Raw genomic sequence first — 14,956 nt, 5'->3', positions numbered from 1 at the left:
AAAGAACTTAAAGACCTTAAAGTGTTCACAGAGTGTAGTTGGCACAATACGAGCTGTATCACAAGGATTTATAAGAGAGCTGAAAGCATTGAGGAGAACCTGAGGCCTTCTACTGTTATTGGAGACAAGCTTCAATATAAACTCTGATTTAGCAGCTTTAACAGCTCTCTGGTATTATCAGTCAGCCACGGCTCTGACACTGGTTTAGTTTCTTTAGTCCTAACAGGAGCAACAGAGTCCGAGATATCAGCTCCTCAGCGCTGAGATCAGCAGGTTAGCATGTGAAGACACACGTGAGGAACGGGCTCCAGGTGTTTAATGAGCAGAGAGAGAAGCAGGTGTTTCTCATCAGTCAGGTGACCAATCAGCTGTTTGTGGATCAAACTTTATTGATCCTGTGAAGTTGTGCAGTCAGACAGATACGATGCTGCTGTCTGTGATCTTTCTGCTGTCAGTTTGTCTGCTGGACGTCTGTGGTGAGAAACATTTACACTCAGAGCACATTTACACGTGTCGTCACGTGTCGTCATGTGTCAGCTGCTGGTTCATTTATGTTCTGTATGAGTTCAGCAGCAGCAGGATGAGCTTCAGTCTGTCAGAGGGAGAATATTTAATCACTCTTCCTGGGTTCATCGAACATGTCGACTGCTGAGAAATTAACAAGCTCTGAAAGAAAAAAGAAGATAATTTTCACAAGACAATAAAAAACTATATTGTTTATCCATTCTCATTTGATTGATCTGCAGATTAATATTTGTGGCGTCTGTAAAATGTCAACAAAGTGAATGAAAAATGTCCATCAGCAGTTCTCAGTGACTCTTCTTTTAACAGCAGATGATTTTCAGGGTCTGGAAACTGGAATCATCAGATTTGTGCCTGAAGAAACGGCTCAAATGATTATTTGACTCTCCAAACAGTTACCGATTGCTTCTCTGATCAACTAATCGATTAATCGATGCAGCTGGTAGTTTAGATCTGTAAAAGACTGCTGTCAGGAGTTTCAGCAGGTTTTTATTTATTAGATCAGTGTGAGGTGAAATGTGAAGCTGCTGCTGTTTCTTCTCTTCAGGTGGAAACTTGAATCAGACGCAGCAGAACGAGACTTTAAATCAAACTCTGCAGGAACATCAAACGTTCTCTGGACTCTTTGGATTCGGCGGTACGTTCACAAACTCTTCAACTCTTTAACAACAGAACGCAAGTTTCAACCTGCAGCTGCTTCATCACATTAAATACATCAACTGATCTGGATCATTGGTGTTATTCTGTGTCATGTGACTGTGTCATGTGACTGCAGGTGAAGCTGTCACATGACAGTTGAACATCAGCCTCATTAACCTTTCTAACGTTATATTTACAGTTTATTCTGGATTTATAGAAAGTACACACATTTTAAAAATGTATTATTAAAATGATTAAAAACTTAAAATCTATTTAAAAATACAACAAAAGTTGTGATTATTTGAATGTGATGTAAAATATAAAACATGAAAAATATACTGATCTGGTTTTGAATGTAAATTATATTAAAATCTATAAAAACACATTTCTAAAACTGATTTTAAAGTTTTAATTTAAAAATGTAATTAAGTGCTGCAATACATATTTTATATTAACGCATATATAGTGTATATACTATCATTATAACAATAAATATAATACATTTTCAATAAAAATGTTCTTTAAATATAATAATAAAATATTCTACACTGAAATATTTAATATATTAATAATTATAATAATATTTAAGATTCAGTAAAAAACATTTTAAACCTTTGAAGGTGCTGATACGAAATATAATATTGATAAATGTTTTTATTTGTTATGAATGTAAAATATATAAAAAATCTGTAATTTCTTAAACAATTTTCATTTTTTATTTAAACATGTAATTATAAATGTTGCACTAATATATTTTATATGAGCACATATATTGTGTTTTAATATACTATACTACTACTATACTACTAAGAACAAAATAACACATTTTCATTAAATGTGATGGAAACGGTGCAATAACTCACATTCTGTGTCAGCCGTCCACAGGCTGATGGTCTGACTGGTTTCCAGTTTGATCCAATTTGATCCTGATAGTTTGATCTGTTGGTACAGAACTGTAGACCACTGACCAGTTTACTGTTCTATGCCAAACAAACCACTGAACCCAAACCAGTGGAAAGATCAGCCAATCAGCTGCAGCACAAACCTTCCTCCATTCTCAAACCATTTGAATTTGATCAATATCAATAAACGTATTGATACGGAGGACTTTGTACCAGAGGAGCCAGGGGGAATCCAGTCCTTCAGATAATCTAAAGATCCTGTCTGTGTTTCAGAGCTGGCGGGGGTCCGGTCCTTCAGTCTGGAGCAGGAGGAGGTGGAGACCCGGATCATCGGGGGTCAGGAGGCCTGGGCTCACTCGTGGCCCTGGCAGGTTTCTCTGCGCTTCGCCTCCATGCCGGCCTGTGGAGGAGCCGTCATCGGCCCGCTGTGGGTCATCTCTGCTGCCCACTGCTTCAAAAGGTCAGAGGTCACCTCACCTGCTCAGGTAGACCAGGACCAGGACTCACACTAAGAGTGGTTCAGTAACACAATGTGTAGCATTGTGAAGCAATTTACATGTATTAATTGTTTTTTATTGCTAACGAGTGAACAGGTGGTAATGTAACAGAAAATGAGACGTTCCCCGACTGCAACAGCCTGGGACTGATTTCTATGTGATGGACTCGGGCTGGATTTCTCACGGAAATTCAACGGAAGTGGCGTTTTTGCGCGCTCCCGAGTGCATTGCCTCTCTTCCGCTAACGTAAACAAACGACCGGCATAATGACACAACACAACAGAAACGGGGATATCTGACTAGAAAGCCCTCCACAGAGAGCTAGCGACAGCACGTTGCTGCTCAATGAGCCTACCAGTGTTTAGTAAACATGGTTGGTAAAAAAATAGTTGGCTGTTTGCCGGTCTGGTGGCTGTGGTTAAAGTCTGGTTAGGGTTAGGGAGAGATCATGGTTTGGACACCTGAGTTGCAGCGACTCCTGTTGTCTTTCACGGGGAGAGACACTTGGTTGAAGGTGGGAGGCGAACAGTCGTCTCCTGCAGCAAATGGTAACAGCAACTTTCTAGCCATCCCCCCTACCCGCCTCCTCGTGATGAGGAAGTCATCGTGTATTAACGTCTGAACGGTGCTCCCCCCTACAGCTCATAACTACAATGGCCTCTAGATGGCGTAAATCTAACCGTAAGTCTTTTTGCCGACCTCAATCTTTAACGATTACTGTGCTTTTTTCTTGTGAGGACAGACTGGTGTAAAAGGTGTTATACAGATAAAGTTTGGTTGATTCAGACGGAGGGACTTAAATGTTCTGTTAGATTTCCTCTGAGACTGGTTTCTGATTGGTGCAGAGCTGCTGTGTCTCTTCCTGATGAACATCACCTGTCTGCAGGTACAACAAAGCTTCGTTCTGGACGGTTCTGGCTGGAAAACACAACCTGGATGATCCTCATGAAGCTGGACAGCAGGTCAGAAACACACACAGCATCTTTATTAGTTTGTACATGTTGGATCTGATACATCAGAGGATCAGAAAGGACAGTTTTGATTTGGATCATTTGGTCAAAGTGAAGTTTTTTATATTTTCCAGCTGTGCAAAGCAGACGACTGGATGAATATTGACAGCAGAGTCAGGATTATACTGACAGGAGTCTCTCCAACACGCCTCCTCATCACTTCACTTATATTTCTGTTCATTTTCTGTCCAAACATGAAGGTCTGAGTGTCTGACAGGAATAAAGTTTTATTGATTTGTTATCAGTTGGCCTAAAACTGGTCAAATTAGAACATATTGAGTGAGAATGTAAAAACCTCCAGGCTGCTACAACCAACAAATACACAAACTGAGCTGTGATTGGATCCTTTAAACAGATGTGATACCAGTAATACCAGTAGTGTCCAGCAGGTGTCGCCACTGACTCAAAAGCTTTGACACCATTTTAACCACAACAGCTTCAACGTTTTCTCTCCGTCACATTCTGCATTTTATTTACAAACATTGAATATTGTCTTGTTATATATGTTGCTTTGTGTCTTTGATCTTTGAGCACTTTGTGATGAAAGCTGCTATTTAAATAAACTGTATTAGCTCCTGATTGGCTGAACACACCTGATCCACACCTGTCTCCCAGAAATCACAATTATGTTTTACTCATTTTCAGCAGCTGATACATTTTTTTTAAGAAATGTAACAACACCAAAGACATGAAGAAGAAACTTTAATGAACAGATTTGCAAAAAAGAACCAGAGATATCATCTTTTTTTATAATTCAAACCCTGGCACCTACATTACCCACAATGCACCTGCAGATTGTGATGTGTGATGCTGGCAGCAGCTAATGTAGCCTGGAGCTGCTAGCCTCCAGCAGAGATGAGGAGCTTCTATATAACCCCACCCCCCAACCCCAACCCCCGCTGTGACATCATCAGCTCCCTCTTTATACGACTTTTTACATGCTGAGGTTAAAATACCTGCACGTCACCTTTAAGGTTCAGGAAGGAAGATGGAAGTCAGTATTTCATCTTTCCAGAGGCAGTTCTAGGAATTTTTAACTGTGGTGGCAAATGGACGTCTAGAGGTGACCACAATGTTGTTAATGTGCACACACAGCGGGCGGCGTTTTTTATATGGATTTATATTCTTCTACTACTACTACTACTACTAATAATAATAGGCTAAAACATAAATTAATAGGCTACATGCATATACATAACTGTTGGTCTCCTATTCTTCAGAACCTTTAGTCCAGTAGACAAACGTTAACAGTGACAAATAAATAAAACCTCTTTCTTAGCTCATTTACAATAGTTAGGCTATTAAGTAGTCAAATGTTCAACAAACCACCAAACAATAATACGTTATGCAAACACTGGGTTCTGTGTTACTATCTTCAGCTTCCTGAGCTTTATTATAATAAATAATGCTCTGATCTGTGTATGTATTTGTGGTCATGGATCTATAACAAGCCAACAAAGAGCTGATGAGGCTTTTCACCAAAAGGTAGGCTACTTTGAAATAATAATAATAATAATAATAATAATAAGCTGACTTCATGACAGTTGTAGCTCTACTGTAATGAAATAAGCTTGCAAGACAAGTGTGCTACACATTATTGTTCCGATTAAATGATTATTATGATAAGCCAATGTATGTTATGATATGAACTGATGCAGTGAGAAAACAATGCCTCGTTAATGTGCAATCAGAGATATCAGAAACATGGATGAGAAAACAGTGCAATGTCAACAACAGCGCAAACAGCAGTGCTTTGTGTAGTAGAGGTGTGCACAACAAATATGTTATTCAGTAAAGCACAAATAGTGGAGTTTTTTACCAGCAGCTGTAATAATCATAATCCAGAATGTACAGACTGTGAGAGGAAGGTGTGGACCAGAGCAAGAGGCATCCAGAGGTAATTCTAGAGTCTGGTGGGGCTACGTATGAACTCAAATATAATGAACTGGTGCTTACCAACTAAACCAGCTTCACTTTTTCAATTTTTTCTTATAATTTGCACCAAACTGCACTACTGTCTCTGTAAAATGTCCTAAAAATTTACCAGAAAATACCTGCAAATTACTCCTTTGTATATAAAAGTCATTCATTAAGAGACTCCTCAGATGTCAGGTCATAGGAAACAGTCGTCATTAGAGAGGAATAGACTAAAGTATGGAAGTAAAACACAGGTTTGTGAATGTTTATCTGACTGAAGTTCTCGTGTGAATCAGCTGGTCGGCGTCTCTCTGATCATCAGCCATCAGGGCTACAACACTCGGACCAAAGAGAGCGACGTGGCGCTGCTGAAGCTGCAGCAGCCGCTCATCTTCAACCAGTTCGTCAGACCCATCGACGTCTGGATGAGTCCGCTGCCGCTCTTCAGGAAGTGCACCATCACCGGCTGGGGCTCCACCCGAGAGAGTGAGGACACTTGCACTCCTTTCTGTGACGGCACCAGAGCTTCTGGAAGCTGAATGTGTTTCTCTGCATCTTCCTCAGACGGGCCTCGAGTCAACAGACTGCAGGAGGCGAACGTGACCATGCTGCCCCCTGATGTCTGTAACCAGTACTACCACGGCAGGATGAGGCCCTCCATGTTCTGTGCCGGGAAGGACGGAGGAGGAGTCGACGCCTGCCAGGTGAGACCAGGACAACCATCAGAAACCAGGATCTGGACTCTGAAGCATTTTAAACCGGTCAGAGACATGAGACAGACATCTGATGTCTTCACAGTCAACTTGACAGAATCAAGGAACACCGACTGTCTGTTTGTTGTCCCGTCTCATCTTCACATCGTCCTGTCTGGTCTCTTTGTTGACGTGTCCTGTCATGCTGTCTTGTCTCTAAAGCTCCATCTCCACCTGGTATTAACATGTGATCAGAATCTGGATACAGTATCTGGATATGATATCTGATCAATAGGTCTTTATATTTACACCTGGTATTAAAATACGTTCTTGTTTGTGATTGGATCTCAATATGTTAATAAGCTGGACGGAGCCAGAAGATGGTCAATAAACAACAAAGACGTGTAGTTTATACGAGGAAGACTTCTAACTACTGCTGATACTTGTAGTTTATATGAGGAAGACTTCTATCTACTGCTGATACTTGTAGTTTATATGAGGAAGACTTCTAGTTGCCGCTGATACTTGTAGTTTATATGAGGAAGACTTCTATCTGCCGCTGATACTTGTAGTTTATACGAGGAAGACTTCTACCGGCCACTGATACTTGTAGTTTATATGAGGAAGACTTCTACCTGCCGCTGATACTTGTAGTTTATATGAGGAAGACTTCTATCTGCCGCTGATACTTGTAGTTTATATGAGGAAGACTTCTAGTTGTCGCTGATACTTGTAGTTTATATGAGGAAGACTTCTAGCTGCCGCTGATACTTGTAGTTTATATGTTTTTGCGGGGTTTGCTTTAGCTGGCAGGAAGAGGTGGAGCTTGGTGACCTTCCAACTTACTGGGTGGATTTTTCTCTGATGAATGTGTCAGGCTGTGCAGATGCTGTACAGATTGTATTTACACCTGCTGAGATCAGATCACACTGTGTTCTGAAGCATTTACAGATGCATGAACGTGTTTTTCCCTCTGCAGATAACGTGTCCAGATACAGGTCACATGTTAACACCAGGTGTAAATGGGGTACCTGTCACTGTTGTCTTTGCTGTCCCATCTTGTCATTTTGATGTCAACGGTCTCTTTATGTCTCTGTCTTGTTTGTTGTCCTGTCTCTTTGTCTTGCTGACTCATCATTTTGTTGCCGTCTTGTCTCCTGGTCCCACCTCCTCATCTTGTTGTCTTGTGTCTTTCTCGCCCCATCTTCCTGTCCTGTCTCTTTATAATCTGTCTCTGTGTCTCAGGGGGACTCTGGAGGTCCGCTGTCCTGCTTCACAGGCAGCAGGTACGAGCTGGCAGGTCTGGTGAGTTGGGGGGTCGGTTGTGGACGAGCCAGAAGACCAGGAGTCTACACCAAAGTCCAGCAGCACACTCAGTGGATCTCTGACATCATGAGTATATTACACAGGCACCTTGTGATAAATCCCGATATTTACTGTAATGCTTGTTCTTTTTTTGATATTTAGGACTTCTTATTTTCTGTACTGGTACTTTTCTGTACAGATGATCAGAATATCATGTATGCAGATGACATCACCGCTGAAGGTAGGTTTCCTTTTCATTAGACAGTTTATACAGAAAGGTTATACCTCTGCAGGTCATTGATACAGACCTGCAGAGAGGAATCAACCGTGTTAAATTAATTCGATAATATAATAATATAGTAGGTAATGCAGAACACTGTACAGGTGTTCCTGTTATTTTGTCCACACCTGTGTGATCGTATTCATTCACCTGGATCACAGAGGACAGGTGTGGTAAGCAGCAGAGCTCCAGCTGTGAGCACGTTCCAGTCCTTGCTGGGCTCACGGTGTCCCAGGACGGTGAGGTGTCTGTGGGGAACGTGACAGAGTCCTGCCCCTTCCTCTGGCCCTGGCAGGTCAGTGTGCAGTCCAACGGACGCCACTACTGCAGCGGGACACTGATCCACCGCCGCTGGGTGCTCGCTGCACGCCACTGCAACGTAAGGTACTACTGCTACTACTGCTGCTATTACTATTACTACTACTGCTATTACTACTACTGCTACTACTGCTGCTATTACTATTATTACTACTGCTATTACTACTACTGCTACTACTGCTGCTATTACTATTACTACTACTGCTATTACTACTACTGCTACTACTGCTGCTATTACTATTATTACTACTGCTATTACTACTACTGCTACTACTGCTGCTATTACTATTACTACTACTGCTATTACTACTACTGCTACTACTGCTGCTATTACTATTATTACTGCTGCTATTATTACTACTGCTACTACTGCTGCTACTACAGTTACTGCAGTAGTCTCGTCCCTGCAGGGCAAAGAAGGACGTGGTGGTTCTGGGAGTTCATGACCTTCAGTTCTCATCTCCTCAAAGTGTCCCGGTGGATGAAGTCTTCAATCTGCCACAGGATGACAGCTTTCCCCCGTCATGTGACCTATCTCTGCTCCGCCTCAGCATTCCCGCCCGACTCAGTACGGACACACCTGGACACGCCTGAACATGTCTGACAGTAACATGTATGTCATGTTTCCTCTGAGTGAGATACAGATACTGTCCTCTGTTTGTGTCTCCAGACTCCAATGTGTCTCCAGTTTGTGTCCCCGATGAGGACGAGGAGCTGGACGACAGCTGGTCGTGTGTCACCACCGGCTGGGGATCCACGAGAGCATCAGGTGACCTCACATGACTCCATGTTCCAGCTGCGTGCAGTGGACAGGAGCTGAATCCTCGGAGCTCAGTGTTTGTGTGAATGTTTAAACAGTCTTGTGTCATCTCTGGTGTAGCGGACGTTGATCCGGACCGGCTGCACCACGCCCGGCTGACTCTGGTCAACCAGACCACCTGCAGGGAGAAATGGGGCGGTGACCTCATCAGTGACTCCCACATCTGTTCACATCCTGCAGGCTCCGCCTCCTGCTTGGTGAGGGCTGCAGCTAACAGTAATTTTATTTTGATTCATAGAATAATACTTTAAGAAGCTCAGGTGGACCGTTTTATAGACTGGAGTCCAAGCTGACGTCTTAAAATGTCTCGTTTTGTCCAACCAACCCAAAATATTCAGTTTACAGTGACAAAAAACAGAGAAAAGCAGCAAATCTTTACATTAGAGAAGCTAGAAACAGTAAATGTTTTGTGCTTTTTACTTGAAAAATGATTGAAACAATTAAATGATTATCAAAACAGTTAATTTCAAGCTGCTTCCAATAGAAACAACTTGTGTCAGAACTTTTGAAGAGATGCATCTGAATAAAGCAGCTGGTAGATAATAATCACCTGCTGCCACCTGTCTTCACCAGGAACAAACTGAGATCTCTGTTTTTCAGGGGAGGTTAAACTGTCACTTCCTGTCTTTCTGCAGGGCGACTCCGGGGCTCCTCTGCTGTGTCGGAAGCGTGGCGCCTACTTCCTGTTTGGCGTGGTAACATGGGGCAGCCGGCGCTGTGAGGCAGACAAACCCGCCATCTTCTCCAGAATCTCAGATTATCATTCATGGATCACTGAGGTGACTGAAGACATCTGAAATAAACTCTTTTACCTGGAAGCTGTTTGTCCTCAGATCTGTTTCACTGAGCAGGAGACTTTGGATCAGGCAGCCAATCACATCCAAGAACACTCACTGAGTTGTAGAAACTCTTGTCAGTAAAGAAATGTGAGCGCTGGATGCAACACAGCCAGTGTAAAGAACACGTCTGTCTCATTTTAAAAGCTTTTGAAAGGTTGTCCAATCAGGAATCAGTCAGCGGGAACCTGTTTCATTTTTGACGGTCAAACATTTTCAGGCCTCAAAACTAATTCACATCTTCAAGTTTTTCTTTTATTCTCTCATATTTTCCTGCATTTCATATCAGTGGTTTACTGAGTTCACTGTTGAATTGTGGTGGTTTGTGTTTTTGTTTATCAGCTGTTACCATGGTAACTTAAACTCAGGATCAGTTACCATGGTAAATGAGTCTGAGTCTCTCTCTTACAGAGTTTGATGTCTTCATCCATTCAGTCGTATCAAAGCTCGTTAGCGGAGCTTTACTGTCAGAATCTGAATCCTGGTTGGATGTTAGTTTTGTTACTCAGGACTTCCTAAAGTTACCGCTTTCATGCACATCAGTCGTTTCTTTGAACAGCTCAGAATCAAACCTCCTCATGTCCTTCTGTTATAACTCTGAGACTCTGTTTGTTAGAGCAGCTGCTGACCTGAAATCTTTATTACACAATGTTTAATCTCAGTTTAAATTTAGACGATCAGAATGAAGCTTTAGACACGTAGGATCAATGAATAATTATCTCTATCAGTCATGATGTGATTGGTCCACTGATGGAACATCATTGCTATAATATTGTATGTTAATATTTCTGATCGAGCAGGATCACGGTGCAGCTGCAGAATGTAGTTTGAAAGTGAGATTTTTAAATAGGAGCATAACCTGAACGTGTTTTAACAGTATTTCACTGAGTGTTTAAATTTACTACATTTGCTGAAGTAGCTGAAATAAAGTCACTGAATGTTGTTGAGCTGAGATACAAACAGACGTCTAAACATTTAAAATATTCTGTATTTTAACCTTGATGCCTTTTCAAGTATAAATCAGCAAACACATTATTATTGATCAGACTGTGAGCTACAGTCACGTCTCTGTGTCTTTGATCTATATGTTTTAAATCTTTAACTATATTTTTCATCTTCAGTTGCTGCTTCCTGTGTTTCATCCGTCAGATTAAAGCTGAACAAATATATTTAAAATGTAATGTAGCTGCAGCCTGATACACAGTCAGATTCCACTTTATCATCACTGAGGAAATGTGAGTCTGATAAATGATCAATTAACGGACGACACTCAATAAAACTAAGACTCTTTCTTTAAAGATAAATGTGCATCGTCTACATACACATGTATTAATGTCTCTACGTCCACTGGATTAAAATGGAGGCTCTGCCTTTTATTTACCTGTTGCCATGGTGACTCATGGTATCGGAGCTCTGTTGATGATGGCTTATTCGTTCTCACTCACAGTGAACATACTCAGAGTGGTCTTATTCACATTTCATGAAAAAACACGTAAGAACAAAAAAGAACAGTAAAGACAACACGAAGCACAAGTTCTTTTTCAATCAACATTTAAATTTCATTATACCTGATTCTTCATTTAACATTTTTATGTCTGCAGATAACCTGAAACTGTAAACAAAAGTTTAACATTTCTAAGCCAGAGAACATTAAACATGAAAACACAACATATACGGCCCAGAGAAGCTGGAAACAAAGTAAAACACAAACGAACTGGAGCTTTGTCTGTGGTAGATTTACTACCACTGTTACTACAACTGGGGGAACTAGGAAAATAATACTGTTTATATAGTCATCAGGTTGAACTGTCCTTTCCAGTTGTGACTCTGCCACACTGTCCGTTGATGTGCTGATGAGAAATATCACAATTTGTAAAATTAGGCCTCACTGAACTTCACCAGTCTGATTACAGAGCAGTGTCTGAAGATTTCTGTACGAGTTGACTCATAGCACCTGAACGCATCATCCGTGTTTGTATGAGTGAGGTTACATGGCTGAGAACTGATGATGCTCTGGTGAATCCTTTCCACCACAGTCCTTCAGTTCTCAGACACAGCTGCCGTCTTTTGTCACAGGAGAAAATAAAACTCAGTGCTGATGAAACACCGTTGGAGGCTGGTCAGATCATTTCAGTCCACAGAGGTATAAAAACAGGACCGAAGGTCCCAGTCCAGCAGTGAGCAGCAGCAGCAGTTTCCCTCTCAGCTGTCCTGCAGCAGGTCATATGATCCTCCATTTACCACCTCGTGTTTGTCGTCCTCCTGTAAACATTCTGCAGTAAACACCTCTGCGCTGCTTTATACTCACTAGTCTCATTCTAACGGCATGTTTCCAACAGTTGAAACATTAAGCGCCCAAACTAAAGTCTCAAAATGACTCATTGTGTCTGCAGAACGATCCAAACTCAACATGCATTAAGTTTGTTAAGATGTGATGCACTGTGTGTTTACTGAGGGTCGGCTGTGATGTAACTATGACTCACTGTGACATCAGACGTGTTGGACTCAGCAGGTTCAGGACCTGCGTCATAAACCGGATTACAGATGCTGCGACTGCCGTCTGCAGGTGCAGCTTCATCTTCCGCTTCATCCTCCTGTCAGAACGACAACGACACACATCAGCACCAAAAAGTGTCTTACACTAATATTTAAAAGGTATTACACCAATACAGAAACTTAGAGTCCTAAGTGTTGGACATGCTGCCTCAGGAACAGCACACATTATGAGGGTGTTTAATACTTGGACTCTGACGCACAAACACTTGAAAGCATTCGCCAACAAGCACTTTAGGACTTTATCTGGGACGTCATGTATGTTTGAATGTATAAATGTGATAACTGCTTTTGCTGTTCTTGTTTTAAATACTTAATGTGTGTTTTTGTTTTTGTCTGTTTTTAAGAGCTGTACTGAGAAAAACTGCTATCAACTATGTTGACATGGCAATAAAGTATTGAAACTTGAAACTTAATACTAATAAATGTTATATTCAGATTAATGAATGCGTTATTCTAAGACAAAATGTGTTAAATGTGTAACTCCAAGACTAATAAATGTGCTTTACCAATATGACATGTGTTACATGAAAACTAAAACATATACTATACTATACTGTACTATACTATACTATATTATACTATACTATACTGTACTATACTATACTGTACTATATTATACTATACTATACTGTACTATACTATACTGTACTATATTATACTATACTGTACTATATTATACTATACTATACTATATTATACTATACTATACTATACTATATTATACTATACTATACTGTACTATATTATACTATATTACATTATACTATACTGTACTATATTATACTATACTGTACTATATTATACTATACTATACTATATTATACTATACTATACTATACTGTACTATATTATACTATATTACATTATACTATACTATACTATACTATACTATACTATACTGTACTATACTGTACTATATTATACTATACTATACTATATTATACTATACTATACTGTACTATACTATACTATACTGTACTATATTATACTATACTATACTATACTATACTATACTGTACTATACTATATAATACTATATTATACTATACTATACTATACTATACTGCACTATATTATACTATATTACATTATACTATACTGTACTATACTACAGTATACTGTACTATATTATACTATACTGTACTATACTGTACTATACTATATTATACTATACTGTACTATACTGTACTGTACTATATTATACTATACTATACTATATTATACTATACTGTACTATATTATACTATACTGTACTATACTATATAATACTATACTGTACTATATTATACTATACTATACTATACTATACTATACTATACTATACTGCACTATATTATACTATATTACATTATACTATACTGTACTATACTACAGTATACTGTACTATATTATACTATACTGTACTATACTGTACTATACTATATTATACTATACTATACTATATTATACTATACTGTACTATATTATACTATACTGTACTATACTATATTATACTATACTGTACTGTACTATACTATACTATACTATACTATATAATACTATATTATACTATACTGTACTATACTATATTATACTATACTATACTATACTGTACTGTATTATACTATACTATACTATACTATACTATACTATACTATATAATACTATACTGTACTATATTATACTATACTGTACTATACTATATTATACTATACTGTACTGTACTATACTATACTATACTATACTATATAATACTATATTATACTATACTGTACTATACTATATTATACTATACTATACTATACTGTACTGTATTATACTATACTATACTATACTATACTATACTATACTATATAATACTATATTATACTATACTGTACTATACTATATAATACTATATAATACTATATTATACTATACTGTACTATACTATATAATACTATACTGTACTATATTATACTATACTATACTATACTATACTATACTATACTATACTATACTATACTGCACTATATTATACTATATTACATTATACTATACTGTACTATACTACAGTATACTGTACTATATTATACTATACTATACTATACTGTACTATATTATACTATACTGTACTATACTACAGTATACTGAGGTCAGAGTTGAGTGTCTGTGGAGCAGGAAGTGTTGGACTGACAGAATGAAACACAGAAGGATAAAAAACGACTGACCTTGAAGTAGTGGAACTGGAAGGGTTTGGTGTTGTGGGTGTAGAAGTGATATCCAACAAAAATGACTCCTGCCACCAAAACAATCAGCAGCACCACTCCAACTCCCATCCCCGCCTTATGTGCCACATGCAGCTGCAGAGCCAATCACAGACCAGGTCAGAGGTCAAACAGAGGAGAACTTTTTCACATTGCTTTTGTAAATCACTTCTTGATCTGAATATTTGTCAAAAACAGATAATGACATCACTCACCTCCTGGCGAGGAGGCGGGGCTTTCAGGGGTCCCTGGAGGACATGTATGATCCCGTTTGAGGCCAGAATGTCTGAATCGGTGATGAATTGGTCGTTGATATAACGGGACAACTGAGGAGTTAAAAAAGGTTTCAAAATGACTTTTCTGAGAACAGGAGCTCAGTGAATCCACATGAAGCTGAATTAAAAAGATAATCAGGATTAATATCAGAGTTTAACAGT

General features: G+C 39.2%; 2 protein-coding genes across 5 annotated transcripts in view; one reads left to right on the top strand and one right to left on the bottom strand.

Moving 5' to 3' along the window:
* Positions 1-373: 373 nt before the first annotated feature.
* ovch1 (ovochymase 1) lies at positions 374-9,720 on the top strand. 4 transcript variants are annotated; one of them, XM_042402523.1, is made up of 13 exons: positions 374-476; positions 1,070-1,159; positions 2,337-2,523; positions 3,447-3,522; positions 5,784-5,973; positions 6,052-6,191; positions 7,425-7,575; positions 7,708-7,725; positions 7,926-8,148; positions 8,493-8,650; positions 8,753-8,851; positions 8,963-9,099; positions 9,538-9,720. In XM_042402523.1, the coding sequence occupies exons 1-13, from the start codon at positions 425-427 to the stop codon at positions 9,697-9,699; spliced, it is 1,683 nt and encodes a 560-aa protein (XP_042258457.1). In that variant the 5' UTR covers positions 374-424; the 3' UTR covers positions 9,700-9,720. The 4 variants fall into 4 exon arrangements, with proteins under 4 accessions (XP_042258457.1, XP_042258456.1, XP_042258455.1 ...); XM_042402522.1 differs by having other exon boundaries at positions 7,684-7,725; positions 8,966-9,099; XM_042402521.1 differs by having other exon boundaries at positions 7,684-7,725.
* A 1,469-nt stretch (positions 9,721-11,189) lies between these two features.
* Positions 11,190-14,956, bottom strand: part of stab2 (stabilin 2) — a 48,605-nt gene continuing 44,838 nt past the window's right edge. The window contains exons 66-69 of the mRNA XM_042403541.1: positions 14,735-14,845; positions 14,484-14,615; positions 12,222-12,332; positions 11,190-12,000 (exon numbers count right to left, since the gene is read on the bottom strand). Coding sequence (XP_042259475.1) covers positions 11,941-12,000; positions 12,222-12,332; positions 14,484-14,615; positions 14,735-14,845 — 414 coding nt within the window. The 3' untranslated portion in view covers positions 11,190-11,940. The remainder of the gene's footprint in view (positions 12,001-12,221; positions 12,333-14,483; positions 14,616-14,734; positions 14,846-14,956) is intronic.

The sequence above is a fragment of the Thunnus maccoyii genome, chromosome 23 (genome assembly GCF_910596095.1).
Source record: "Thunnus maccoyii chromosome 23, fThuMac1.1, whole genome shotgun sequence".
NCBI classification, from domain to species: Eukaryota; Metazoa; Chordata; class Actinopteri; order Scombriformes; family Scombridae; genus Thunnus; species Thunnus maccoyii.
Note: the sequence above shows the minus strand (reverse complement) of the source record. Positions and strands in the feature narration are given on the sequence as shown.

What these genes read in the sequence shown, in the direction of transcription:
- ovch1 (XM_042402521.1), top strand. Translation starts at nt 425, where the DNA reads ATGCTGCTGTCTGTGATCTTTCTGCTGTCAGTTTGTCTGCTGGACGTC. An exon ending in CTCATGAAGCTGGACAGCAG is followed by an intron (nt 3,523 to 5,783) that starts GTCAGAAACACA and finishes CGTGTGAATCAG; the next exon opens with CTGGTCGGCGTCTCTCTGAT. An exon ending in AGATGACATCACCGCTGAAG is followed by an intron (nt 7,726 to 7,925) that starts GTAGGTTTCCTT and finishes CCTGGATCACAG; the next exon opens with AGGACAGGTGTGGTAAGCAG.